At 46.6% G+C, this 26530-nt stretch overlaps 1 protein-coding gene across 2 annotated transcripts; it reads right to left on the bottom strand.

The window, feature by feature from the left end:
- Window positions 1-7902: 7902 nt before the first annotated feature.
- Window positions 7903-26206, bottom strand: HMGCL (3-hydroxymethyl-3-methylglutaryl-CoA lyase). 2 transcript variants are annotated; one of them, XM_006883520.1, is made up of 9 exons: window positions 26145-26206; window positions 22039-22122; window positions 20623-20730; window positions 19875-19970; window positions 18618-18766; window positions 14485-14548; window positions 12431-12619; window positions 8958-9083; window positions 7903-8004 (listed from the first exon to the last, which is right to left on the bottom strand). In XM_006883520.1, the coding sequence occupies exons 1-9, from the start codon at window positions 26202-26204 to the stop codon at window positions 7903-7905; spliced, it is 978 nt and encodes a 325-aa protein (XP_006883582.1). In that variant the 5' UTR covers window positions 26205-26206. The 2 variants fall into 2 exon arrangements, with proteins under 2 accessions (XP_006883582.1, XP_006883583.1); XM_006883521.1 differs by lacking the exons at window positions 14485-14548; window positions 18618-18766 and having other exon boundaries at window positions 26145-26204.
- Window positions 26207-26530: the final 324 nt, after the last annotated feature.

Raw genomic sequence — 26530 nt, 5'->3', positions numbered from 1 at the left:
AGGAAACAGGAAATACACAGATGGCCTCAAGGGTGGGTCCTCTGGCAAGCAGGCTCCTGAAACCAGCTCTGGTGCTGCAGACCTCACCCCCACTCTACCCTGGAGGCAGCCAGACTGGCTCTCTGTCCATGCCAGGGCTGAGCAGGGCTGGGCTCAGTGAATCCGGGCATGGAGCTAGGGATCCCATCCAACTGTAGGCTGAACTGGGCAGGGTGTATACGTGGCCTTGGCCCCGTCTCCACTACCAGGTGTGCATCTCCACCCTGAGCAAACTCTTCAGGGCAGAGAGAGGCGAAGTCCCAGACACTGAGCCCTTTCATTCCTTCCTCCACGCAGGCTGTCACCATCCTCGTCTCAGCTCATCCAGCTCCAACCCATTTGATTGAACGCCAAGCTTTGTACTAAGCACTTTTGCATTTATTTTCCTGAATTCTGCAATGTCCTGATGAGACAGATGTTTACCGAGAAAGCTATTCAGGGTCAGAGAGGTGACATTTGCCCGAAGCTAACCAGCTAGTTAAAGCCAGGTTGAAATCCAGAGCTTCAGGGCGGCAGTGAGCTTTCCCCTCCGAAGCCGTTCGCCCTCCCCTACCCCCTACTTCCGCAGGACACTGCTGCGGCCACCCCTACCCACGCCGTCGCGCACCACTGCTATTCTGAACCCTGGAAAGTGGTCAGAGGGGACTAGGGAGATAACAAGGCTGGCCTGAAATCGGTCTCGCCCCAAACCTGCTCCTGGGGTTTCCTTGGACAGCTGTCCTCCTCTCGGTTTTCCTAGTCTGTATAATGGAAAGGGGTTGAAGGCGGAGGGGCGAGAGCGCTCAGGGCCTGCTGAACCCCGGGCTGGGAATCGGGTCCCAGCGCGGAGGGGCCGAGCTAGGAGTGCTCAGATTGAGAATGAATGAACCCGGGTCATTTCATCCAAGCTCGCGGGAAACGGGAGAGCAGGGGGCGGGCCCATCCAGACCGAACTCTGCGCGTAACGCGGCCAGCGCCCCGCAGAAACACTTCCCGCGGGGCACCCCGCCCCTCTCCTAGACCACCTACCCCCTCAATCTGAGTCCCGAACCTGCGCCGGCTCTCACGTCCCGCGATGCCTTCAGCGCTACTGCCTCCAGCTCCCTGCGTGATGGTTCCTTTAAAAGTCCAGTCCACCCAGGTCCCGCCCCTTTCCACGCCCCCAAAGAAACGTGTCCGCTAGGATGCTGATACTACGGAGATACCGGCAGGACAAAATAGGTGTACAGCCATTGAAAATCATTTGGGGATGTGATTTGTGTGGAAGTTTATAAAGTAAATTTGTTTCCTGTTCAACAATGTACACACATTCTTCCCACATTCTTTCTGGTTCTCCATTCTTTCTTCTGGCCACTTTCTGGCTTTTGATTTTAGGCAAATAATCCTCACCACCCATATTTTCCTACTCAGTATGGATGGTGAAGAGTTTGAGATAGTTAACAGTTTTAGTTTACTTGGATCCACAGTAAACACTCTTGGTAACAGCAGCCAGGAGATCAAGAGTAGAATTGCATTGGGAAAGTCAGTTGTGAGGGACCTCTCAAGAGTACTGAAGAGCAATGACAGTAGGCTGGAGACTAAGGTGCGCCTGATCCAGGCTATAGTCTTCGCAATTACGTGCTATGCATCGGAGAGTTGGATAGTGAATAGGGATGATAGAAAGATAATTGATGCCTTTGAGTTGTGGTGCTGGAGTACCATGGACTGCTAGGAGAACAAACAGGTTTGTCCTGGAGAGGGTGAAGCTGGAATGCTCCTTGGAGTCAAGGATTCTGAAGCTTCGTCTAACATACTTTGGGCATGTTGCAAAGAGAGGCTTGGGAGGGTGGAGGGCCAGCACGGGAGAGGAAGACCCTCGATGAGATAGATCGATTCTGTGATTGGAATGGTGGGAATGAGTGTGTTTGAGACGGCGAGATTGGCACAGGATAGAACAGCGTTTAGGGCTCTTGTACATAGGGTCGCTATGAGTCGCAGGCGACTCGATGGCACATAACAACAAACACAACATCCCTTCTTCTCAATTTCCCACTTTTGCATTCCAGTTGCCAATTATCATTAACTCACCTTGATTGCATGTTCCGACAACTTCGGACTGCAGGACTTGGTAAAACTTCTCAACTTTCTCCTCTTTGTCTCCAGATGTAGGAGTGTATATTTGAATAATAGTAGTGTTCTTTGGAGGCTAGAATGATAAAGCTTTGCCTCCCATACTTTGGACATACTGCTAAGAGGAGCTATTCCTTGGAGAAGGACATGATTCTCAGAGGGTTGGTAAAGGAGAAGACCCTCAACCAGGTGGATTGATGTGGTGACTGTCATTATGGACTCTTCTGTGTCAGGAAGTATGAGGATGGCGCAGGATAGAACAGGGTTCAGATCTTCCCTCCCACACACATTTTTATTTATAGGATTACTATCTCAACCTCTTTGCCATCCATACTGATGCTGCCACTTGGCCCAGTGGTGAGAATCTTTGTTTTCTTGATGTTGAGCCTCAATCCATATTGAAGACTGCAGTCCTTGACCTTCTGCAGCAAGCACTTCAGGTCCTCCTCAATTTCAGCAAGCAAGGTTGTGTCATCTGCGTAACGTAGGTTGTTGATGATTCTTCCACCAATCCTGATGCCACATTCCTCCTCATACAGCCCAGCGTCTCGGATCTGTTCTGCATACAGATTGAAAAGGTATGGAGACAAAATACATCCCTGATGGAACCCTTTCTTGATTTTGAACCATCCAGTGTCTCCCTGCTCTGTCCTGACGAATGCCTCTTGGTCCAAGTATAGCACAATCAAATGTTCTGGATTCCCATTCTTCTCATAGTCAGCCATAGCTTGTTGTGATCCACACAGTCAAAAGCCTTTGCATAGTCTATGAAGCACAGATAGACATTCTTCTGGTATTCTCTGCTTTCTGCCAAGATCCATCTTACATTAGCTATAATATTCCTAGTACCATGACCTCTTCTAAATCCAGCCTGCACATCTGGCAGTTCTCTGCTGACATATTGTTCCAAATGTTTTTGGATAATTTTCAGCAGAAACTTGCTTGCATGTGCTATCAATAATATTGTTCGATAATTTCCACACTCTTTTTGTTGGGTCACCTTTCTTTGGAATGGGAACAAATACCTATCTCTTCCAGTCAGTTGGCCAGCTGGCTGTCTTCCAGATTTAGCACATCTAGGGCAGTGTCTGTTTGTTGAAATAAATAAATTGGTATGCCATCAACTCCTGAAGCCTTGTTTTGCCAATTCCTTCAGAGCAACTTGAACTTCCTCCTTCATCACTATAGGCTCTTGCTCATATGTTATTTCATGAAATTGCTCTGTGTCAGCCAATTCCTTCTGATACAGTGACTCTGTGTACTCCTTCCATCTTCTTTTGATACTTCTTGGATCATACTCTACTCAATGGCACCTAATAAAAACAAACAATGTTCATCATCGGCACTGGAACTCTGCTGGCCTAGAGGTAAAAAGTTGTACTGAAACCCTGAAGGGAAACCCAGCAGTAGCTGGTTCAAACCCAGTGGTAACTCTGTGGGAGTCTGGGCAATGTTCTCTGGTGAGATTACCTGCCTCTGAAAACCTGCTGGAGGGTCAGCTATGGGTCATTTCTAACTTGAAGGTATGCAAAAATCAGGCCAACAGGCAACATCATGATGGAGAAAAGATTGAAATTGTCACTGATTTCATCTTACTTGTATCCACAATCAACCACCTTGTTACCTGCATTCAGTTTAGCAGATATTGTATTGGCATAGTAAGCCATCAGGGACCTTTCCCATAGTGAAGAGCAAGGATGTCGCTTTGAAAACTAAGGTGCACCTGATTCAAGCCATGATCTTTTCAATTACTTGCTATGCCTCTGAGAGTTGGGCAGTGAATAAAGATGACAGAATGGATGCCTTTGAGTTGCAGTGCTAGAGAAGAGCCCTAAATACCACATAGACTGCCAAGAGCTAGCAAACAAGTATTTTTTTAAAACAATACAAATTTATTCTCTTACTATTCTAGAGGTCAGAAGTTGCTTTCCTAAAGACTCCATTGTATCAAAAGTTCCTCAGCCATTGTAGCTTGAAATAACACTTTAACCTTTAGAAAGTCCCATTCATCAGTTTTATTCTCTTCAGATTGTGTATTTCTGGCTATATTTAGCAGTCTCTTTATACATAAACCAGGCCATAGAAGCTTGATCCCAGTTTGTCTCTGATAAACTTTATGGTTTTAGATTTTTTTTTTAAAAAAAATCATTTTTGTCTGAAGAGTAGTTTGAACGTGTAGCAGTTAAGTGACTCACTTGAATACATGAAGGAAGAAGTTCAAGCTGCTTTGAAGGAAATAGCAAAAAATAAGGCCCCAGGAATAGATGGTATACCAATTGACATATTTCAACTAACAGATGCTGCCCTGGATGTGCTCACCAAGTTGTGCCAAGAAATCTGGAGAACAACCACTTGGCCAACTGACTGGAAGAGATCTATATTTGTTCCCCTTCCAAAGAAGGATGACCCAACAGAGAGTGGAAACTACAGAACAACATCATTGATTTCACATGCAAGCAAGATTCTACTGAAGATTGTCCAAAAACGACTGGAAAAAAAAAAGGAAAAAAAAAAAGAAAGGGAATAAAAAACCAAACGACTGGAACAGCACATCAGCAAAGAACTGCCAGAAGTCCAGGCTGGCTTTAGAAGGGGTCATGGTACTAGGGACATTGTAGCTAATGTTAGATGGATCTTGGCTGAAAGCAGATAATACCAGAAGAATGTCTATCTGTGTTTCATTGATTATGCAAAGGCGTTTGACGGTGTGGATCATAACAAACTGTGGCTGACTCTGAGAAGAATGGGAATCCCAGAACACCTGATCGTGCTAATGCAAAACCTATAGTTGGACCAAGAGGCAGTCATCAGGACAGAGCAGGGAGACCCTAGATGGTTCAAAATCAAGAAAGGGGTCCATCAGGGATGTATTTTGTCTCCATACTTTTTCAACCTGTATGTAGAACAGATCATCCGAGACGCTGGGCTATACAAGGAGGAATGTGGCATCAGGATTGGTGGAAGAACAGAGCAGGGAAACACTGCATGGTCCAAAATTGGGAAAGGTATACTCCAGGGATGTGTCCTGTCTCCATACCTTTTCAACCTGTATGCAGAACAGATTATCTGAGAGGCTGGGCTCTATGAGGAGGGGTGTGGCGTCAGGATTGGTGGAAGATCTCTTAACAATCTGCGTTATTCAGATGACACAACCCTGCTTGCTGAAACTGAGGAGGACCTGAGACACTTGCTGCAGAGGGTCTAGGACTGCAGCCTTCACTATAGATTAAGGCTGAATGTCAAGAAGACAAAGATTCTCACCACTGGACCAACTGGCAGCATCAGGATGGATGATGAAGAGATTTAGATTATTAACTTTAGTCTGCTTGGTTCCACGGTCAACACTCTTGGCACCAGTAGCCAGGAAATTAAGACGTATTGTGATGGGAAAATCTGCTGTTAGGGACCTCTTCAAAGTACTGAAGAGCAAAGGTGTCACTCTGGAGACTAAGGTGTGTCTGATACAGGCCATGGTCTTTGCAATCATTTGTTATGCATCAGAGAGTTGGACAATGACTAGGAAGGATAGAAGGAGAATTGATGTCTTTGAGCTGTGGTGCTGGGAAGAGTATTGAATGTACCATGGACTGTCAAGAAAACAGATTCATCCTGGAGAGGGTTAAACCAGGCTGCTCCTTGGAGGCAAGGATTCTGAGGCTTCATCTGACACTTTGGACATGTTGTAAGGAGGGACAGGTCCTTGGAGAGGGACATCATGCTTGGGAGGGTGGAGGGATGGCACAGGATTGATTCAGTGACTGGGGAAAGTGGGATGGGACAGTGTGATTGGCACAGGATAGAGCAGGGTTTAGGGCTGTTGTACATAGGGTCGCTATGAGTCACAAGGAACTCGACGGCACGTAACAGCAACACCATATCATTGTCCTATCTGAATTTATCTGTTGTATAGCTGAAGAGTTGCAGTGCTGGAGAAGAGTACTGCATATCCCATGGACTGCCAAGAGACCAAACAAATATGCTTTGGAGAGAGTGCAAGCAGGGTGCTCCTTAGAAGGACGGATGGTGAAGATTTGTCTCACACACTCTGGGCATGTGATAGATTTACTGAATGGCTCGCATTCACTATGAAGTCCAGAAGCAATGCTAAGTGAGTGCATAATAAATATGCTTTATTTAAAAAGAGCACTTGGTGTCAGCTCTAAACAAAGGAAAGAGGGGATTTATCTTTATTACATTGGCCAGTTGGTGGTAGTCACAGCGATTTGAAGGACCTGGTGCTAGCTTCCATTTTTTTCGGCACTGTTTTATCTCCCGGGTGGGCCATAAACCTAAGGATAAACTTTGATCACATATTTACTATTTTCTGAAACACAGAGATATATAGTACATCTCTCTGTATTTCAGAAAATAGTTACGTATCTGATTAAAGTGGTATACAGTACAGGGTCAGAAGGTCAGCAAAATGGAATTAGTGTGGTTTCAACCTTTTTTTTCAGTTAGAGAGGACTGTATACAGTTGAATCAGAACATAGCTGGCCCTCCAGTGGCAGTTAATCATATGGGAGGAGACTTCTCATCCTTGGACAAAGACATCATATGTGGAAAAGGAGAGGGTCATAGAAATAGAGGAAGGCTCTCAAAGAGGTGGACTGACACAGAGACAATAATGGGCATGAGCACTGTGGAGACTGAGACTGACTCAAATGGGACAAGGTTTCCTTCTGCTTGTCATAGTGCCAGTGTTAAGTCAGCGATGGCTGGACAGTCAAGCATTTGCTTGACTGAAAGGTGATCTCCAGGAGAGGTTCCATTCCAGGTTTGGAAGGTGTAGAAGGGACAGTCATCTATCAGACAGTAAGCCTGACCTTTTCCTCTCTGAACTTGTTCTGCATTTCTTCCCAATTTGTCCAGGCCTTTCTTTTCTGGTCCCTGTCAGTGTGGCTGGCAGTGGAGCGGGCACCATCTAGTTCTGGTCCCACCACAGTGGAGGCTGTGTGGCCCGTGTGATCCATTTGTCACTTTGGACTAACTGCTCGAGTGGTTTTCCCCCACTCTTCTTTCCTCTGGACAGGGAGGGCCTTAAAGTTTTAAAGGGGATTATGTAGTTGATCCCATGGATGGAGCAGGGTGGAGCAGACTATCATGCCCACAGCAGAGGGGAAGGGCCCCATGCATGAGTGCTAGTTTTGAGCCCTGGAAGCAGGTTGAGGGCAGGGAGAAGGAGAATTGGCCCTTAGGCATTTATAAGGATGTTTTATTCCTCTGCAGTCTCCCTGCCTCTTATATACACACTTCTGTACAAGAGAATGCCAACGGTTCTGTATCATTACATCTTTAATTACATAAGCTATTTTCAAAAATCACAGAGTGGAGAGTATTGTCCAAGAGAATTTCTAGTAGAGCTTGAAGTGGCAGTTGGTCATCCCTCTGCCAGTCTGGTTTCCCCATGTCCCTCTGCTCTAAGAAGTCAGAGGGCAATGACTCCAAAGGCACAGCAGAGTCAAGCTGCACAGAGGGCAGGTAGTAGCAGATTTTTACCCGGAGGGGAGTCAAGGGTCAGCCCTGCCCGGAACTGGGCTCACATGGGCCCTGAGTGGACAGGTTCAACTCCTGGGTCCGCAGTGAAGGTTGACATCCAGGCCCCATGGCTATGTAGTCAGGTCTGGCGGGGAGGGCTAAAGCCAAGGCGCTCCTTTTGCCCTGATCCTCCTTCTGTAAGGTTCTTGCTCCCTTCAATCTCATTGCCATTTCCATGATTCATCCATGCGTGCACTACACCTGTACAGTTCCCAGAACTTCACCTGGATGAGGAATTCAGAGTTTACAAGTGGCCTGAGCCACTTTGGAGCTCGTCCTTCTGTTCAGGGCCTGGCAGATAAAGGACCCGGCTTCAAGGAGCTTCTGGAGGTTCACGCCCTTTGAGAAACAAGTTAGAGAAGCAGTATGTCATGATATGTCTTCTGCACCCAGGGAAATGTCCGACAGGCAATTAGGATACTAGGAAAGAAAAGGGGAAGGTAAACAGGTTCCTGTTCTGCTCCTGTGACAGCAGGACAAGGGCCACCTGTGAGGCTGTGCTACCTTGGCACCTGGGGTTAGCCTCTGCCAGCCCACTGTAGAAGGCGCACCAATCTGTGCCACGGTTTGCAGTGGTGTCATGTGGGCAGGGAGAGCATCAGGCTTGAGCAGTGCTCCACCTCGGGGCGTGGCCCACAGTGGTCAAAACTGTGAACTGAGGCGAGAGGCAGGCCCAAGATACCAACCCAAGGCTCCAGCTCACATTCACCCACGCTCAGCTCGGGGCTGAGGGCAAGAAAGATGTTTTCTAACTTAATTGTCCTAATAGTTTTGAAGGACAGACACAATATTATTATTATTTCCATTTCTTAGGCTCTCAGAGGTGAAGTAATATGCCCAAGGTCACAGAGCCCGTGAGTGGCAGAGTGAGGTTTTAAACCCAGTTCTGTTGGATCCAAAGCACAGAAGCCACACTGTGTCCATCCCGTCACTGAAGGCACTTACTCAGAGTTCACTGCACTGTCCAGTTTTTCTGTCTTCATTTTACAGAGACAAAACCACAAGTGACTCACTTCAGGGTGTGAGTCTGACTCCTCTCTGGCTTTTCTCCTATACCCTGGGGGTCAGCTACACTGAGTTCCCAGTTTTCCTGTGCCCTACTACTAATGGCTTTGTTCAACCACATGCTGTTGCCTCAAAACAAAGCAGAGCAGTCCTGCTTCCCTGGGACCTTTCTCTTGAACCACAACCCCCCACAAAACCAAATCAAACCCCTCAGTTGCGGTCCCGCAGCTCTAGGCCTGGCTCTGGGCAGTTCAGGGCTGTCCCCAGCAGAGGGCAGGATGGCTTACCGTGTGAATGCCCAGGCCTGAGAGCATGTAGACGAGGTCCTCGGTGGCCAGGTTCCCAGATGCCCCCTGTGCGTAGGGACAGCCTCCAAGGCCTGCCACAGAAGAGTCCACGACACTCACACCCATCTGGAAACATGAATGGTAAAACATGGTTGTCACAACGGGGACCAGATTTTATGGGAAATCCTATAAATGTCTCAAAATAGCTGTACTTACGCTGAGTTTTGCTGGTTTCTCTCCAAAACGCAAGCCAACCCTTCCCCTTATTGCATTTAGCCAATGTTGCATAACTAGATGCACATCAAGCAAGTGATGGTTTTTCCTTAGACTAAGCACAGTGCACTGTTCACATCTTCTGTCAGCCTATACAATCTTTAACTCTGTACTGGGAGTTGTTCGTGAAGGGTATAGTTACTTTTCCTCATCCTCAGTGAAATCCTCTGCAGCTGCCAGATCCATGCAGTTTCATTTCCATACATTAGTAAGTTTCCTTTGTTAATAAACTGAAGCTTCAGTCTGTCTTGGGGTCAGTTTTCAAGTCTATCTACAAATAAGAATCTTCAGGGACTCTCCCTCTGGGAGCAAACCATGACATCCACAAACCACCCCACTGTCTGCTGCCTCAATTTATTTTTTTTTTTACATGAAGGCAATTTATTAACAGAAAATAATAATTTGATGAGTTATGGTCATAGACGGTGACCTCCTTCCTGCGGGTGCTCTCAGAAGGGATGGCGTGACATCCGTAATCCATCCAATCTTCTTTCCTGAATGGGTAAGGGCTCTGAGGGCAGACTGGGCCCCTGACCCAGGGGTCCTAGTTTGAGTTCCTCCTGTAGCGCGGAGTTTAAAGTAGTGGTGCCCAGCTCCTTGCACCTCTGTGCCACATCCTGGGCAGCCAGCATGGCAACGTATGGTGAGGATTCATCCGGGTCAGCTTTCACCTTCATACACCAGTTATGGGGCAGATGGCTTCCTTGCCAGAATGATCAGTGATGTGAATAAAAGTGTCATTGAAAGATGCAAAAATGTGCTGGACACCAAAGACTGACTCTCCTTCAGCCACCTGAGGTCCAAGGCTGTGTGTCGTCTCCAGACTCCAACTCCGGAAAGAACTACAGCCTGAAGTAAGAGTATAGTAAGAGTGGTCATTTCTTTGCCTTAAGAGTATGCTGAAGTGAAAATTCCAGTTGCTGAAGTCAAAGAGATTTATTTCCTTTTAGTTCTCAAAACAAGGAAGTCTGTTTTTGCAGCTTCTTGGGATGTCTTTTCTCCACTCCTTTCATAGCTGACTCCCTCTCACGTTTTAGGTCTCAGCCTAAGAGCCACCACCGCCTATGGAGGCCCTTCTTGACCACCTCGCTGACCACTGAGATTTCACACCCTTGCTGTTTGCTAGAGAGCAATTACCACAATCCTTCCCCTATCCCCAAGCTGCATTTCCTCCTCAGTCACTTGTCATTCTCTGAGATGCCTGGTTAACTTCTTCCTCTCCTTAAATCTCTCACGTCCTTCTCCCCATCTTCACTCAGCAGCTTCCATATTCAGGGAAAGCAGGCCCGTGATGTCTTCAGTGGCTCCCACCACCACATTCACCTTGCATGCATCTGGGCCCACGGCCTCCACCTCCCAAGCTTGGTCTCTGAGCTACTTCCAACCCCTCCGTTTCTGTACAAGCCCACCCCGCTCACCGCTCATGGACATGCTCCACTGGTCGCCTTTCTCTCCTGTAACAGGAAGGCTGCAGAACCTTTTTTGGATGGTTCTCACATTAGCAGAACGGGACACCTCCCATTTTCCACAAACTTTCCCCTATCCCCGCCGGCCTCCCATTTTTTGTTTCTAATCACAATAAAACTTCTCAAAGGACTTGTTCCTACTTCTTCCACTCTCACCTGAACTCACTCTGCACAAGTTTTTGCCTCTTAGAGCCTCCACTAAAACAGCTCTAGTCAAGGTCACCACTCATCTTCATCTAGCTAAAGCCAAAGGTACTCTCTGTACTTGACCTACCAACACCATTAAATGGAAAGGCTTCCAGGCTGTCTTTCCAAGCCTTGGCCTCTCACGAGGGCTCAGGCAATTACTTCCAAATCTTCATCACCATTGTGACCTTTAGGTCTGGTGCTCTTCCTGCTTGATCCTCAGACCACTTACATCTACACTCATTATTGTGCTAAAGATGCTAAAAATGCTTTTAGGCAGCCTACATTCTCCTGCAGTCTAGATTCTTACAGCCAATTCCTCCTCAGCTGGTTGCTTAACAGAAATCTCACACCTCATATGTCACTTAAACAAACTTTGTATCATGCCCCATACCTGCTCCTTTCACAGGATTCCCTACCACCATCTTTTTACCCATATTTATTATCTTTTAAAGGTGCTTCAGAGTTGCACTGCAAACCCAAAGGCAGGCAGTTCAAATCCACCAGCTGCTCTGTAGGAGGAAGATGAGAAGTCTCCTCTCACTGGAGGGTTTGTTCTTAGTCAGGTCTGACTTGATGGTGCAGAGGAGAGGAGGAGAGATAAAGAGAGGAGAGGGGAGAGGGAGAAGGAGAGAGGGTGAAAGAGAACAGAGAGAGGAGTGAGAGAACCTGCTTCAATCCCTGTCTTCCCTTCATAAAGAGGGATCTTTAAGAGAGAAAAAAAAAATCAGGTCCTAGCCCTCCTCTAAGGAGCTTTGCTGGCCTAGTGGTAAATAGCTGTGCTGCCAACTTGAAGGCACATGGTTCAAACTCACCAGCTGCTCCATGGGAGAAAGATGGGCAATCTCTTCCTGTACCATTTATCCCCCTCTGGTCAAACCTGTTAGCTCCCAGCTCAGAGGAAGCACCAAGTCCCGCAGGGTCCTCCTGTTCTAGCCTACCACCCACCCTGCTCCGCTGGGCCTGTTTATTTCTGCCTGCTGTCCTTTGAACACAGTAAGCAAACCTTACAGGGAATTCTCTAAACTTACGGTTCCTGTGCCTGGAATCTGGCCCTGCTCCTGGCCTGCTTACTCCCTTGCTTCCCTCAGCTCACCAAATACCATCAGTGAAGCATTTCTGTGTAGAGCAGCGACCTCACCTTAGTCTTATCAACACGGCTCTGCTTGGCCACCCTTCCGCTTCGCTTTTCTAACTACTTCACTTCTTTGCATCCTGCAAGCAAGCCTGGCTCAGGTCTCCCCTCTCCTGGAAGATTCTCCGTGAGCTCCACAGCTGAAAGGGGGCTTCCCTCCAGGAATCCTCAGTCCTGACTCTCACTTCCTGGTATTTCTCGTGATGCACAAAGATCAGCACATAATTCTTTAACAGAGAGATGTGGGTACTCTAAGCGTAGGTCCTAAGCCTGTGTCCACCACATCCAGCCCAGAGCCTGGGCAAGCTTCAGTCAATGTTTGTGGAAAAGAAGAAATGTAACCAGCCTGTCCTGCCCCCATGCCCTCTGGGAGAGCAGTCACATGCCTTTCTCTCAGGGTACACCCTGATTACCTGCAAGGCCATCAAGGTGTTGGCCAGGGCCTGCCCATAGGTATCGTGGCAGTGGACAGCCAGGGCAGCTGGAGGCACCTCATGCATGACAGCAGACAGCATGTCCTTCATCACCCCTGGGGTGCCCACACCGATGGTGTCCCCCAGGGAGATCTCATAGCAGCCCATGGAGTACATCTTCTTGGTGACCTGAGGGAGTAAGCAGGCTGGTGTTCAAAAGCTCAGAGGTAGGGCCCTCAACCTGGGCAGATTATTTCATTAGGAAAGTGGAGACGGCACAGGATAGGGCAAGGTTCTGATCTGGTACTCACAGAGTCGCTGTGAGCTGTGGTTCACTCAAAGGCACCTAACAATGATCTCTGTTTTACTGAGAACCATAGCAGGAGACCGAGCCTTAAGTAGCACAGCCAGGCCTGGTGCTGGGCCTGCACTCCAACCCCTGTGGTTTCTCACCACTCCTCTTTCACACCTTAGTCCTTTACTCTCCACTTAAACACTGTTCTTATTACTCTCTAGAATAGCTTCAGCCTAAGCAATGAAAATACAACCCAACCCATTGCTGTAGACTCTGACTCGCGACAACCCTGCATGTAACAGACTTTCTTGGCTGTTAATCTTTACAGATTGCCAGGACTTTCTTCTGCAGCACTGCAGGGTGAGACTACACCATCAGTCTTCAAGTTGGTAGCTGTGTCATCCAGAGGCCTAAACCCTCTGTGATAAGACCCATGAAATCATGAATCTGAGGGACAAGTTATATCTTTTTAACAGAGGTACAAAACCATTTCAATTTTAAAAATCAGTCTGAACAATTTTAGAGATTTAGTCAGTCCCTAAAAATCACTGCAAGACTAGTGTGGTATCTGCCCTAATTGAATAAACAGTGCCTCACATCATGCTGCTGGATAAGGCAAAGGAAGAACGTGCAAGGCCAGGCACACAGAGGATACTTGGCAATGACCTTCCAGATCAGGGGAGTCTGGCTCCTCCACCACTACCCACAGAGGCAGCGTAAGGAACAGCCAGGCTGCAGAGGCCACAGGCAGAGGGGAAGCAGAGGTTTCTGGAGTCGCATGGTACCAGAGTCAAATCCTTGTTTCACTGTGCACAGCTGTGTGGCCCCGGGCAGGAGGCTGAACCTTTCTGAGCTTCCATTTCTGCTTCAGAAAAATAGTGACCACCCTTCACAGGACTACAGTGAAGACTGGGCCACGTTAGTACTGTTGTTACCACTGCCTGTATATGGATGCTATATGGAGTTGTGGAGGGCAGAACTATGCCTCACACACTCTGGTTGTGTTATCAGGAGGGACTAGTCCTGGAAAAAGATAACATGTCTGGTAAAGCAGGAGGTCAGTGAAAAAAAGGAAAACCCTTGGTGAGATGGATTGACACTGTGGCTGTGACAGCAAGAGTGGGTTCCGATATAGCACCGACTGAGAGAAGGCGTGGCGAGGACCAGGCAGTGTGTAGTTCAGCTGCGCCAAGGGTCACTATGAGTCAGAACTGACTCGATGGCACCAAACGACAAATGGTGCTGTGGGAGGATAAGTGGACTGTGGGATGGAGTCCTGGTTTCACCTTTTACAACCTGTGTGGTAAATGATTTCAAGTTCCACAGAATGGAATAACAATAGCAATTTTCAGGATGGCTTTGAGAACTAACCAGTTCTTGGGTCTCTCAAAATCCACTCCCACGCTGTGGTCTCCTCAGTGTTGAGCTGGTTCCTGTTCTAAGCACATCAAGGCTGTGGCCTCTCCACCAGTAGAAATCCCTCCTCAGAGGGATTTCACGTACTTCATGGTCACCTGCTGCTCAACTACAAGGGGCAAGAGGAACCAGAGGCTTTCCTTCTGGTATAGTGGACGCGGCTCAAAGACTACATGCCCGGTAGGGAGGTCGCTTCCAGGGAGCAAGTTCAGAGCTGTGGACACAGGAGACTCATAAGGAGCTAAGGGAATGAATGATACCAGTGAACCCCAGGGAAGGGCGGGAAGAGGAAGCCTCTCCACTGAGGGGCAGGCAAGTCAGCCAAAATCCGACAGACACACACCTCAGCTACTTTAGCCGGGGAGATCTTCCCTTCATAGGGGCATCCAAGCACGCAGGAGACGTACCTGTGGGAAGACAGGGGAGGAATGAAGTCAGTGACCTGCTCTCCTGTCAGCAAGGACATGGCAAGGTGGCTGTCCGCCACCCATCTGTGTTCACCTGCAATCACAAAACCTGCAGCTATGAGAGGGCAGAAAACTTAAAAAAACTCACTCCATCAAGTCAGAATCCTAGCTGACCCTCCAGCATGTTTTTGGAGGTCTGTAAACAATACGAAAGGAGTTTGTCCTACTTTCTCTTAAGAAGCTGCTGGTTCATTCCAGCCTCCACCTTTGGACTAGGAAAGGAACTTCCTACCCAGTAGGCTACCAGAGCTCCCCCTGGGAGGCGGTGTGGGTCTGAAAAGGTAATTAGTAATTAGAGGTGAGGCCAGAATGCAGGTAGTGCTGCTTAATGCTAGGGCAGTGGAGTGTCATGGCAGAGAGGGAGGAGGACTAACAGCTATTCCTTTTGGACGGACTGGCAGGCAGGCAGCCAGGTGTTCATGAGTCAAAACCCTTCTGAGGAGGCGAAACCAGACAGGGCAATATGAGCAGGCACCTGAGCTGCGCACAGCCAGGGTAGAGCAGAGCCGGATACTAATGCAGCTGGGCCAGCACTCCCAGGAGGACAGCCAGGCCTGGGCGCAACGGAGGAACAAGAGCTGGGTGGGGCACGAGTCACTGGCAGACGGGAACGGCCTGAAGCTAAGACAGTGACCTGGCTGCGTCAGTTGAGTTGTCAGAAGATTCTTTCATTCATTCATTTACTCATTCATCTAATTTGTATTTATTGAGTTGCCTACTATGTGCCAGGCGTTGGGTGCTTTTACCCTCTTGGTTTCCAGATAGGTAGAAAACCAACAGAAAGAGAGATAATCTCTGAAAGTGATCCGCTACAAATTAAAGAAAAGGGCCATGTGATAGAATCAACTATTGTTAGGTGCCCATGAGCTGGCTCTAACGTGCAGCCCCCGCACGCACGGTGGAGTGAAACACCGCCTGGCCCTGGCCCACTTCACCACCACTGACAGCCATCTTTAAGTCTACTGTGGAAGTCACCATGTCAGTCCTCCCCACTGACCTCTCCCTCTCGTTACAGCATGACGTCCAACTCCAGTGACCAATCCCTCTCGATGCCATGCCCCAAATTAACTGAGACAAAGCTTCGTCATCATCATGTCTTTTTTTCCCCCTTCCCCCTTCTTTCACCATCGTCACTTCTAATGCACTCTGACTATATTTCTTGCCAGAGATTCATTTGTTCTGGCAGTCTGTGGAGGTATATCCAATATTCTTCACCAACACCACAATTCAAATGCATTAATTCTATATGGATCTCCAGTTTTTAGATACATGTGAGGTTACTGGAAATAGGTTTACCTAAGTCAGCAAAGTTCATTAACACTTTAAAGAGGTCCTTTGCACCAGCCTTGTCCAGTCTAATCCGTTATTCGATTTCTTGATTATTGAGTCTACTGACAATGACTATCGATACAAGAATAAAAAAATCATGACAACGGCACTATTTTCCTCCATTTGTCACGTTTGCTGGTAATTTTCTTTATGTTCATGAGTAATCCATATTAAAGTCTGTGATCCTCTTTGCTTTCAACAAGCAAAGTTGTTTCGTCTGTATATCTCAAGTTGTTAATGAATCTTCCTCCACCCTGATACTGTGTTGTGTTCAGCTTCTCAGATGATGTGCTGAGCATACAGACGGATTAGGCAAGGGGCAAGAGCATAGGCCTGCCACACATCTCTTCACCTTTTAAACCAGGCAGCATCACATCTGTTCTGTTCAACCAACTGCCTCTTCATCCATCATTAAGTTCTGCACTTGACATGCTCCTTCCCATGTCATCCATTTGTTATGATCCACAGAGTCGAATGCCTTTGTATAGTCAATAACCACAAGTAAACATCTTTTCTGTATTTTCCTGCTATTTAGTCAAGATCCATCTGATATCAACAAAACCACCTCCAGTTCTAAGCCCTCTTCAGAATCCAGTTTGAACTTCTGGAAGTTCTCTTTTGATGAATGCTTACAGCTGGTTTTGAGTGATCTGTAGCAACATTTGGCCAGCATGCTTTTGTCCAATAGTTCTGTATTCTCTTTGATCACCTTTCTTTGAGATGTGCATGAAGATGGATCTTCTCTGCTGGCTGACCGGGCAGTTATCTACCAGATATTCTGTCACAGATGAGTGAGTGCTTCTAGAGCTGCACCTGTTCACAGAAGCATCTCAACCGGTATTCCGTCAATTCTTGGAGCCTTGCTTTTCCCCAATGCCTTCAGCTACTAGAAGCGATCAGAAGAAGCCAACAGTGGCCAGGAGGGCCAGGACATGATGTCAGAGCTGACAGAAGGGAGATGATTTGCAGGAAAGCGTTCCAGGTTGAGAGAGAAGTGAAAATTGAGGAGCGTTACGTGTGTTCCAGACACAGAACAAAGGTTAGAAGAGCTGAGGCTCTGACAGCAAGGGGAAGAGAAACACAGGAGAGTCTGGAAAGGTGGACAGGGGCCTGATCATGGCGTCCTGGAGGCTATATTAATGAGGTGAGATGTAGGCAGCTTCTTCTATCCACTCATTCCATTGGAGCTAAGGCATCCTTAAAACTCCTTAGAAGCTAACAAAGTGATCTCAGATTCAGATAACAATACACTTTATCATTTTCATTCTCTCACTTATCCTGCAAATATTATTGAGGAAGATACAAGATAATGAGAACCAGCCCAGACTTGGGAGCCAGGTCTGCCTCTCAAAAGTAGGTAATCTTTTTTGTTTTTACAGCAAATTCTTCCCATTTAATTTTTTCCCCCCATTCATTCATTGCACATTTTCCTCCCTGCCCACCCCTCCCCCAGTTCATTTTTCTCTTTGAAAAGGAAAACATAAAGTTCTTTCATTGTATACAACCCCCCCCTCCCCAAAGGTAGGTAATCATAGTCTCCCTGGACTGATTTGCAGAGGAGCACACCAGAGACCGTGAGAGATGGAGGCTCTGCCCTCACGGGAAGAAGGGACAATTTAATAAGCAGCTAAAAGCTATGGTGGAGGATGTTCATGGGAATATGGGATCCCAGAAGAGGGGCACTGACTCCAACCAACGGACAGAGGAAGCTGCTTGGAGGAACTGGCATCCACAGGGGACCTGAAGAGTGAACAGGAAGAAGACTGTAGTTTGTGGAAAACCCATGCCAGTGCCTGGCATCAAGAGAGGCAGAGGAAGCAAGGGCCAGCAGGGTGCAGTGAACGCGTCTGTAGAGTAGCCAGGCCTGAATACTGCAGGGCATGTAAACCATGTGGGGAACGTGTGAACTTGCCAGAGTCACTGAAAAGTTTTAAGCTGAGAGAAGTGATTAGATGTATACTTTTTTTATGTTTTTTTTTTTATTTAGGTTGTTTATTTTTCATTTCAATGAACATCTACAGAGATTTTGGGATTCCATTTATTCATTTTTGCACCCTTCTCCCCGCACAACCCCCCCCCCCCCACCGTTTGCTCCTCTCCTTGAAAAGCAAAAGAAAAACTCCCTCATTGGTACACAATCCACCCCCACCCCCGCACCTCCCCAAAAGAGGTGGCTTGCAGACTGGTCAGTTACGTGACTCTAAAGTAGGTTATTCATCCCCTCTGAGCCTTAGTTTTGTCATCTGTGAAGTAGGGATAGTCCCTTCCTTGTTGGGCTGCTGTGCAATTTAAATAAGGTAAAGGCAGGTACAGTGCCTGGCGCTGTCGCTATTACTGATGAGACCATGGAGACTTAAGGATGTCTGAGGAGCTGGAGGTAAAAACCATGTCCACAATGACCCCCGGCCCCATTCACTGTTCTTGCTATATTTCTTTTCATACTTTCTCCCGAACCCCCATCAATCCATTGCATAAACTCAAAACTCAGGCTTGGGAGAAAATATCTTTTTTTTTTTTTCTGCCCACACTGACTTGGAAAACAAGACACCTGAGTATGAAGTTTGGGCTGTCTGCATGCAAGATAAGGAGCCTGTGTGTGGCAAGGTCATGTAAATGAGAACTTCCCCGATTCCAGAAGAGCTTTGAGGAGAAGATATGGAACATCAAAGTCCTGACTCACCCGCGCACAGAAATGTTGTTTGCTCGAGCGGCCTTTATGATTCCGTCAAAGCGCTGCAAACTCTCTTCGATGGAGCAGTTGATGTTCTTCTTAGTGAAGAGTTCTGAGGCAGCTCCAAAGATTGATACTTCCTTGGCTCCAGCTGCAACCTGCCAACAACCAAGGAAGTCCCATACAGCATTTTCTCATCAAAGAAAATGATGCAAAGATTAAAAAAAAATAGGGTGCTGTGGTGAATTTCAGGACATGTGAGTTATACTTCAGAGAAAAGAAAAAAACACAACAAACCCCTTTGTCTCTCCCCTAAGGAAGCCGCCACCAGCCTGGAATATACTCCTAAAAGAAGTCTTTGGCCTGAATGCAGATCCAGTAGCCCTAATGATGTTCTCGTTTCACGTCGTAAGAAAGTGGGCAGATACCAGCAACTATTGGTGAAATTATTTGAGACCTTGGTTATTGTTTTGTTAAGTGCCAGGGTCATGTCTGAACCCTGTCCTATCTTGTGCCACCCTCATAACCTTCGACAAATTTGTGCCCACTGCTGCAGCTACTGTGCCAATTTATCTTGCTGAGGGTCTTCCTCTCGTTCATTGACCACCTTTCTAAGCATGATGTCCTTTCTCTAAACAGAAAGTGGGCAACAAAAATCAGAGGTAATATTTATTAAGCACTGACCTTCTACCCTACTCTTGCTAAGTAGATTATAAGCATTCTATCTTCTGGAAACCTCACAACCTCGTTGTTATCAGGTGATGTTGAGCTGGTTTCAACTCATATGGCCTTATGTACAACAGACTGAAGCACTATTACCATTGCTGCTGATGTTACATGCTGTGAAGTCGGAACCAACTCACAGCTGACCCTTAAGGGGTTTTCAGAGGCAGTAAACTGCACAGGAGGAGATCACTCATTTCTCTCTCGCAGAGCTGCTGGAAGATTTCAAACTACATACCTTCAGGTTGGCAGCATAACTTCTTACCACTAGAATGCCAGCACTCCCGGTACTATCATTAGTCCTACTGTCACTACTCTACTAACAGATAGCCTAAAAAAGCAAAAGCAGAAGGCTCAGAAAAGTTAAGCAATAGTAAGTCACAGAGCTGGAAGCAACAGAGCCAGGGCTGCCCTTGGTCCATCTGATGGTGTTCACCATCATCATTAGAGACAGCCTTTCAGACATCCCAGGACAGGGGACAGGGGTTCAGAGACAAGGCAATCAACCTCATCTCAGCTGTCCTCACCAAGCAGTTCACTTACCGCTGCCTCAAAGCCTTTGAGATTTGGGGTCAGAACTGGGTAGTTGATACCAGGAAACTTCTGAATTCCCTTCAAGACTTCAGTGTGGTCAGCCATCTGGGTGCCTATCGAGATTTTGCCCAGTCATCACCAAAGGCCATCGCAGCTTGGTTAGAGAAAAAGTATCTGTTTTACAGAAGCTGTGAAGACTAAGTCCTTGTGCAGAGCTGACTTTCCTTGGGGCTTGCACTGAATGTGGGATAGCCAATGGGCCAGAAGGCTCCTCAGCGGGAATGATGCCTTTCAGTGACATCATTAGCCATTTACTGTTTTCTGAGACAGGAATTGGGTTCAACCCACATTGTGTTAGCTAACATTCTTTATTTTTTACCAGGGCCTTTCCCCCCCTGCTAATCACTTCTGTGAAGTAGGACTCACCAGTCTTCTCCTGTAGCAAGTGTAGAAGTAGACATATACATTCTAGACTTTCAGAGCCAGAAGGGATCTCAAAGGTTACTTCCAGCACAGGGAGAGGACAGACCTCTTCCAAAATGACCAAGCAGGTCAGAGGCAGAGGCAAGATTGAAAGCAGGCCTCTGACACCAAGTCATCTCCTATGAGCTGTGCCATACTGTTATGAATGGTTTGAGACCTCTCCAAGCCAGAGATCCAGAAACTGAGATTCTTAACTTCTAATATTTTTAAGGCAAACATAAAACATTCCTCTCTTTCATCTGAAAATTGCCCCTCACTGAGGGCTGGGGCTCACCTGAGGAACCCACTTGGGAGACACAAAGCTGGTAGCTTCTATAACAGGGAGTCCTGCTTCAGAAAGCATATCTATCAGCTTGATTTTTACTGGAGTAGGGACAATATTCTGTAACAGAGAAAATAAATATCAGAAGGAAAAAAAAAACAGGTTAGCCAAGCTGGAAAGAAATGACTCAGAAATGCAGTGTCCAGTTCAAAGCTGTAAGTCATGTGATTGCGATTATCTCAGAGTAAGCACCTCACTATCTTAACCTGTGTAACACAGAGTCACATGTATTTCCTGATAACAGTATGGCGCTTGTCTTCAAGTTCCACAGATAGCATTCTGCCGCACAGGCAGTTTCTCATCTAAAAGGGAGTTAACTATTTATACAGAAACGATCTTTTTCTGCTATATCCACTTTCCTTAACTCTATGTTAACGTGGGGCCCCATCATAAAGAAATTGGGCCCCATGTCCTGTGGACTCAGAGGACACAGGTCTAACAAACCTTCTGGGCTTACTGGGATCGCGCTGCCAAATACCTCCCCTTCCTCTTTCCCATCTCCCAACCTAGCTGGAACATCACGTTCACACATTCAGCCTATGGATTCTCCCCTGATTTCAATGGACAGCCACCTGTGCCCAGTGACTGCCATCTGGACAGCGCTGGTTTAGACCAGTTATCACTGCAGCAAGCAGGCAGCACTGGCCCAGATCCTCCTCTAGGTAGATAGTCTCACATAAAATTTTTTGGTTCTGTACAAAACCAAAAGTTGAAAGTACATGCCTTTTAACCTGCCTGAATCATTTATGATACAACTTCACAATACATTTTATAAAAAGTTCATGATGCATTTGATTATAGCTCTCCCCACACTAAGCATTTACACCACGCCTACCCGTTCAGTTATTTACCAGCAGGGTGCAGAACACCCCTACGATTAAATCTTTGCAAGTGGCCATCAGGACTTTCTCTGGATAAATCCTCCACACAACTGCTAGATTACAAGTCTCTGCAGCTGTGCCCATTTCCCCCTTCTTCCTGACAGACTCTGCCGGCGGCCTACATCTGAAGTGCCTTTTCCATACTCTGCCAATTCAAATCCTCTCCTCCTTCACCTACACTTTGTAGTCCTGCAGCCCTCACCCTCCTCTGTGCTGCCCTGGCCCTTGCTCCACGGTATCTTAGATCATCCGTCTTGGTTGCCTGCCCTGCCTCCCCAGCTCTGCCCTAAACTCCTCCAAAGCAGTGCTCAAAGGCTGCACAGCTGTCCGTCCCTGTGCACCTACTACATGACTTATCCAAAGCAGATGCACAAAAACGATCTTGTGTGTGTGTGTGTGTGTTTGTGTGTGGTTAGCAGTACAATACACTACGGACGATGACACTGGAACTCCCAAACTCTACTTTTTAGTTTTCTTCCATCTTTACCTTTTCATTCTGTAGTCCATCTCGGGGACCAACTTCCACAATTTTCACCTGCTTCGGAAGGGTGCCCACGGTGGAGGTGCTGACCTTCAGTTTAAAAGGGGGGGGAAGGAACAGGAAAAGATTGTCTGACTTCTTCAGAGTACTAATTGGAAAAGACCGGGCCTATTTTCACTAATACTGTAACAAGAAATAGTATTTCTCTCCTGTTTAATTCACATTTGGTCTGTTTGAGAATTAAGAATAAAAATAATTATTTCACTCTAGAAAAAACAATGATCAAGAGATTCACGCTCCGAGTACAGACTGCCCAAGATTTTATTTCTAACTGCTGGTAGGGAGCTCTAAAACATCTCTTGTAAACATTCAGAATAAGCCCAAGTCTCTGTCTTTAATTTATCCTAATTCCATTCTTTCTATTCATAAAGGGGAGCACCTTGTACCTCACTGCACACCCCCGAATCTCCCCTCCCTCAATTCACCACACCTGTAAGGCTGTGCATGATTTGACTTCTGCCAGTCCCAGTGACCGCATAATTTGTCCCTACTGCCCATCCCGTCCTCCCATGGGTCCACTCTGCCTGAGTCCATTTAGCCTCTTTCTCCTCTAACAATACCTTTGTGTTTACTATTCCTACTGCCTGGCATGGTCTTCACCTGGCTCCTTCCTCGCTTTCGGTCTAAGCGGCCTCCTCTGATCACCTCTGTGAAACAGCTCTTCCCCAGTGACTCTTTATTTCAGGATTACAACTATACCCTTCAGAGCACTAAGAATAATGCCCACTCAGTTATCTCCAGAAGAATGTAAGCTCTCTGGGGGCCTTTATCTGTCTTGATTTCCACGTTATCCTTCATGTTTGGTCCTGAGTCTGGTACTAAGTAGGTATTCATTTAAAAATTACTGAAACCACCACCACACACATGAAGGGCACAGCTGTGTCAGAGGAAGGAAATTACTGAGTGTGAGGAGATGCAATTCTGATCTTTCTGTGTTCAGAAAGACAACTGTTATAATCACTGGCTGGATAGTAACAGGGCAATGGGTCTGAAGGGAGAGGAAACCTCTACCAGTTGAAGACATTAAAAGCAGAACAGAACAAAAGGCCTTGGGGAATAAAAAAAGACCTTGAGATGCTGCTGCTTAATAAAGTCTGCCCTAGATCTTCCTCCCCAAATAACACAAGGCTTCTTTTCAACCTCTTTGTGTGCTGCCCTTTTACATATAATTCTTCAAATTAATTTTATCAGACTGAATTAGGATAAACACTGCAATGGGGCAAAGGCATAAGTGCATTGTGCAATCTGCTAGGGATCCCAAATCTTAAAGTTGAAGGAAGGAACTAAGTCCTGACTATGGCTCAGTCTCTCAAGTGGTTAATGACCTTGGCTGCTAACAGAGAGGTTAGAGCTTCTGATGCATCCAGAGGCATTTTTTTTGAGATTTTTTTTATTATTAATTTTTATAGACATTTACAGAGGTTTTGGATTTCCATTCATTCATTGTCGCACTTTTCTCCCTGCCCACCCCTCCCCACCAGCTTGCTCCCCCCTCTGAAGAGAAAAAGAAAAAAAAAATTCCTTCATTAGTATACAATTCCCCCATCCCTTCCCCCCACCCCCCACCCCGAGTACACTTCTCTATGCAACCTTAATTCTGGATTCCTGGGCTAACCATAATACTCAATCATTTTGAAAGAAGGCCTAGTGATTTATACTAGAAACAGCAGCACCACACCACACCATCTTCACAATGACTATTCTTTTAATAATCTGACAACTGTAACGAAAAGGTAAAACCTGCTTCAAGTGCCCTTTACTACATCAGAATGGACTTGTTGCTTCCACATAATGGCCCCATATAATAATGACAGACAACTCACATATATCAGGCATTTAATATTTGTCAGGTACTTGTCATCCATTCAACAATATCATTAGATACAAACTACTGTAGTTCTCAGTTCTCTGTGTCTGATATTTGAAACCTCAAGAGGTTCAGTTAACTATGCTGATTTGATCTATACAGCACTGCGCTGCTAACCCAAAGGTGGTGGTGCTTCTCCGGAGGTTCAAATCCACCAGCTGCTCCATAGAAGAGAGATTGGTGATCTGTTCTAGTGCATTATACAGTTTCTAAAAACCTGCTGGACAGTCAGTTATGAGTCAGTTCTGACTCAACTACAATGAGTTGAACTAAAGAGGTTAAATAATTTTCCCAAGTCACAGAGCCAAAGTCTAAACTTGCCCAGCAACAATAGCCAAGTTCAACAGGGCAGCAAACAACAAATGCTGGTGAGGTTGTGGAGAGACTGGAATTCTTATTCACTGCTAGTGGGGATATTAAAAAACTACAGGGGGAGAACAAAACTATGGAAGGCAGTTTGGGGCTTAAAAAGTTGGAAACAGAAATACCATTTGACCCAGCAATTCTACCACTGGAAATATACCTTAAAGAAACTAGAGCTACGACTGAAACAGATGTATGAACACCCATGTTTATTGCTGCTGCATTATTCACAATAGAAAAGAGATGGAAGTAACTCAAGTGCCTATCAACGAATGAACAGAAAAACTATGACACATTCACACAATAGAATATTATGCAGCACTGAAAAACAGTGAACTCATAGAACATTACAAAACATGAGGAAGCTGGAGGACATTATGCTGAGTGAAATATCTTAGTCACGAAAGGACCAATACTGCATAACACAGCTGTTATAAAATAGGGCAGATGGGGTGGTTGGGGAAAAGTGTGGCTTTATAATGAACGCTGCATTAGAACAGATGAGGGGAAGAACTGTCTAAAAGGAATATACGATTAGGCATTACAGGTATGGCAACAATCTGGAACAAAGGGTGCATTGTTGAGTGGGCTGGGGAAAGGGGAGTCGAGAAGAAAATATGAACAATGAAAAAAAAAACCACACCAAAGCCAAAAAACAAACCCCAACAAAAAACTAAGCCTGGCAGTGTGGCTATGGATACTCCTACACCATGCTGCCTCTTTGCTACCCTAAGTCTTGTACTATAAACCACCTCTGTTCCTATCTGCCATGAATTCTGCTCAGACATGATTGATCCCTTCTAACCACACACTAAGGGGCCCCTCTACTGGTGTAGTGTTATGTGTTGCATTTACTGGAAGGTGAGCAGTTTGAAATCACCAGTTGTTACATTTGAGAAGAATGGACAGTTTCCTCTCATAAAGATAAGGCTCCAAAATCCCATGAATGGCCTCTCAAGCTGGGCAATCTCAATGTTTTACCTACACATCATTTAATCTACAAAACAAACCCGAGATTAGTTATTTCCAATTCTAAAACTCGAGGTTTAGAGAGAGGGTAAATTATAACACCACCTAGAAAGTGGCAGAAGCACAGGCCACAGCAGCTTAAATTTTAACCAACACAATTTACTCAACCCTTGACATAAACTAGGGAACTCTGTGGCCTAGAGGCTAAGGGGCAGCGCTGCCAACTCGAATCTACCAGCAGCTCTGAGGGAGAAAACGTCCTCCCAGTGCGATGCCCAGCCTCGGAAAACCCTCTGCAGGGTCAGCTACGGGTCGGCTCCGACTCTCTGGCAATGACTTCACACAACTAGGTCTCCTGCACATATTCGCTGAGCCTGGGAGGGAAGAACACCCGATCAAACAGAACTAGAGAGCAATTTCAAGGGAATCACAGCTAAGCCCCGGTTGCTCAACCGCCCTGCGGTACCTGGGGATGCGCCCCAAGTTCCCACAAACTACAAGAACCAGGAACCGACCCCCTCCCCATGGAAGGACTGCGCTGATGGTGTCTAATGAGGTTAGAGACGCCCAGACTCATTCAGAGAAGCCAGAGTTCGTCTGGGAACAGGACGTCTGGGAAAGTGTCCTGGTCTCCATGGGCCACTTAAGTCGCTCCCCGTCTAGCCATCAGTTTTCCTAGATCCCACGAGAGATTTGATAGTGGGGTGTGGGGTGGGGGAAAGCAAGACTTGAAGGCTCTCGCGAGAGGACCGGTAGCCTATCGTTTCTAGGAAAACAGCTGCCAAAGTCCAAACCTGGCACCCCGACTGTCACGGGGCTTGCAGGTGGCTTCCTCAGCGGGTGAGGCACTTACAGCCCGGAGGGACGCCAAGCCCACCATTCGCATCGGAACGGTCCTCTTCACGGCCGCCATCTTTGTCCCGCCGCTCCCCCGCGGCAGGTCTCAGTCCCACGTGACCGGGAGGGCGGGGCCTCCGGGACAACTGGCTCCGCCTCGGACTCTCAACTTCCTTATGAGATTCCAATTCTCCATCCTTTGTTCATTATTTATCCATCGCCGGGTGTTAGGAGTGAAATATAAAGTTGATCAAGTACTAACCAAAGTCTCTGGCTTCAACAATCATAATCGTACAAATAGTTACTATAATTACTATTTTGGCAATAATAAGCAACACTACTTGTTGGTGCTGGAGAAGAGTATTGAGAGTACCATAGACTGCTAGGAAAACAAACAGATTC

Source organism: Elephantulus edwardii, unplaced genomic scaffold (genome assembly GCF_000299155.1).
Source record: "Elephantulus edwardii isolate Elephantulus edwardi_28Jun2011 unplaced genomic scaffold, EleEdw1.0 scaffold00028, whole genome shotgun sequence".
In the NCBI taxonomy this organism is placed as follows: domain Eukaryota; kingdom Metazoa; phylum Chordata; class Mammalia; order Macroscelidea; family Macroscelididae; genus Elephantulus; species Elephantulus edwardii.
This window is presented reverse-complemented; position numbering and strand designations above follow the sequence as displayed.

Excerpts from the sequence above, each read along its gene's own strand:
- HMGCL (XM_006883520.1), bottom strand. The coding sequence starts at position 26,204 with ATGGCGGCCGTGAAGAGGACCGTTCCGATGCGAATGGTGGGCTTGGCG. Across the intron at positions 19,971-20,622 it reads CTCCCAAGTGGGTTCCTCAG|ATGGCTGACCACACTGAAGT; the intron begins GTGAGCCCCAGC and ends ATAGGCACCCAG. Across the intron at positions 18,767-19,874 it reads TCAAAGGCTTTGAGGCAGCG|GTTGCAGCTGGAGCCAAGGA; the intron begins GTAAGTGAACTG and ends GGTTGTTGGCAG.